The sequence below is a fragment of the Salvelinus sp. IW2-2015 genome, unplaced genomic scaffold (genome assembly GCF_002910315.2).
Source record: "Salvelinus sp. IW2-2015 unplaced genomic scaffold, ASM291031v2 Un_scaffold3652, whole genome shotgun sequence".
Taxonomy (NCBI): domain Eukaryota; kingdom Metazoa; phylum Chordata; class Actinopteri; order Salmoniformes; family Salmonidae; genus Salvelinus; species Salvelinus sp. IW2-2015.
In genome coordinates, this window is record NW_019944929.1 from 36,995 (window position 1) to 39,723 (window position 2,729).

The 2,729-nt window shown below is 43.6% G+C and overlaps 1 protein-coding gene across 1 annotated transcript in view; it reads right to left on the reverse strand.

The window, feature by feature from the left end:
• LOC139022645 (cingulin-like protein 1) overlaps nucleotides 1–2,729 on the reverse strand; it is a 19,067-nt gene that overhangs the window by 5,844 nt on the left and 10,494 nt on the right. Inside the window, exons 5-6 of the mRNA XM_070441237.1 lie at nucleotides 797–886; nucleotides 373–456 (exon numbers count right to left, since the gene is read on the reverse strand). Coding sequence (XP_070297338.1) covers nucleotides 373–456; nucleotides 797–886 — 174 coding nt within the window. The remainder of the gene's footprint in view (nucleotides 1–372; nucleotides 457–796; nucleotides 887–2,729) is intronic.

Consider the following 2,729-nt stretch of genomic DNA (forward strand, 5'->3'; position numbering starts at 1 on the left):
GGAAGTTTACAACACACAGAAGGAATGATACAGAACCACATGAAGGAATGTTACAGACACCACAGGAAGGAATGTTACAGACAACACAGAAGGAATGTTACAGACACCACAGGAATGAATGTTACAGACACACACAGGAAGGAATGTTACAGAACCACAGGAAGGAATGTTACAGGACCACAGGAAGAATGTTACAGACAACACGGAAAGAGTGTTACAGACACACAGGAAGGAATGTTACAGCCACAAGATTCAGACAGCACCGATGTATAATGGATCACGTAGCTACACTACAGGCTGACGTCCCCACCCTGCAGGTTAGAACAGTTCCCCCGGTGAAAATCCAGCCGTAGTTAGTGTCCTGTACAGTACCTGTCTCATCAGGTTGATCTTCTCACTGTCCAGCTGCTCATTCACATATTTCTCCTGAATCAACTTCAGCTGGAGCTGTTCTGTCTGTGAGGAACACAACAGTCTGTTTTAGATAGTACTACACACCCACCTTTGGCACATCCTCAACAACAAAAAAACCTGACCCCATTCGCTCCTGTAGAATCAGATCAACATCACAATATAATTAGCTCTCATTGGCCAGGCATCAGTCAAGGAATCCTGGATTCAGTTCAAGTCTCAGGAGATTCAATTTCATATTTAAGTGATTTATGAGAATGTTTTGACTATATTATTTGAAGTGAACAAGAGAAACAGAAAAACATTGGTTCAGTGTGGCATAGTGGTCAGGGGTCAGTGGTCAGGGGTCAGGGGTGAGAGGTCAGCTGTAGGCAGACAGGCGTACCTGCTCCATGGCTCTCTTGTGCTTCCTGGCCCAACTCTGTTCACTGTCCTGCATCTCCTCCAGGTCGCTCTCAAGATCTATCGCTTTCTCCTGTGAAAGGAGAAACACATCAATCAATCGAATCGATCTTTATAACCACTTTTTCTACATCGGCAGTTGTCACAAAGTACTTTYACAGGAGCCTGGCCTAGAKTCCAACATAGCCTYGTTGAACCAGACTGYAAACTGAAACATTGTGCCTCCCATTGTTTCCAGGCTAGGGAAAAAACACGATCAATCACATGTACTTAGAAAGTTTTTTCCCCAGCAGTCGTCACGGTGCTTTAACAGCAACCCTGCATTGACCTCAAAGACAAAGCTGAAGCAGATCTATATCCATTTATCTGTATTCTAGAGCTACGCGTAACTGCCAAAATAAAGGAAACACTTGAGTAAACGAAGGACCCAAAGTATATGGAAAGCAGCTGGTTCCTGAGTTAATTAAGCAATTAACATCCCATCATTGCTTAGGGTCATGTATAGCGAGTCCCAATTGTCCATTATTTCGGCTACCAGGGCTAGAAGAGATCTCAGTGACTTTGAAAGAGGTGCTGTGTGTGTGTGTGTGTGTGTGTGTGTGTGTGTGTGTGTGTGCTGGTGTTGTGTTTGTGTGTTGTGTGTTGTGTGTGTGTTGGTGTGTGTGTGTTGTGTGTGTGTGTGTGTGTGTGTGTGTGTGTGTGTGTGTGTGTGTCTGTGTGTGTGTGTGTGTGGTGTGTGTCTGTGTGTGTGTGTGTGTGTGTGTGTGTGTGTGTGTGTGTGTGTGTGTGTGTGTGTGTGGTTGTGTGTGTGTTGTGTGTGTGTTGTGTGTGTGGTGTGTGTGTGTGTGTGTGTGTGTGTGGTGTTGTGTGTGTGGTGTGTGTGTGTGTGTGTGTGTGTGTGTGTGTGTGTGTGTGTGTGTTGTGTGTGTGTGTGTGTGTGTGTGTGTGTGTGTGTGTGTCTGTGTGTGTGTCGTGTGTGTGTGTGTGTGTGTGTGTCTGTGTGTGTGTGTGTGTGTGTGTGTGTATGCGTATCTCAGTCGAGATCACCTGAGACCAGTGTTTTCCACCACCGTCAACAAAACACCAAATGATGGAGTGCCTCGTGGAAGAACGGCGTCACGTCCTCCAATAGGTTCAGACACCTGTAGCATCCATGCCGAGGTGAATTGAAAATGTCTGGTGTCACATGGTGGCCCAAACCACTATTAAGACACTATGTTGGGTTTCATTATTTTGGCAGTTACCTATTCATCTACAGTAATTTCCAAGGTTCATACAGTCTACTGTCTCTATATCTACAGTATCATACAGTCTACTCTCTCTATATCTACAGTATATCTCCAAGGTTCATACAGTCTACTGTCTCATTATCTACAGTATCATACAGTCTATCTTCTCTTTATATCTACAGTTATCTCCCACGTTTATACAGTCTACTGCTCTCTATATCTACAGTATATTCCCACGTTCATACAGTCTACTCTCTCTATATCTACAGTACATCTCCCACAGTATACAGTCTACTCTCTTATATCTACAGTATATCTCCACGGTTCATACAGTTTACACTCTCTATATCTACAGTATATATCCACGGTTCATACAGTCTACCTCTCTATATCTACAGTATATTCCCACGGTTCATACAGTCTACTCTCTCTATATCTACAGTAATCTCCACAGTTCATACAGTTACTCTCTCTATATCTACAGTATATCTCCCACGGTTCATACAGTCTACACTCTCTATATCTACAGTATATCTCCCACGGTTCATACAGTCTACTCTCTCTATATCTACAGTAATATCTCCACGTTCATACAGTCTACTCTCTCTATATCTACAGTATATCTCCCACGGTTCATACAGTCCTACACTCTCTATATCTCAGTATATCTCCACGGTCTAACAGTCC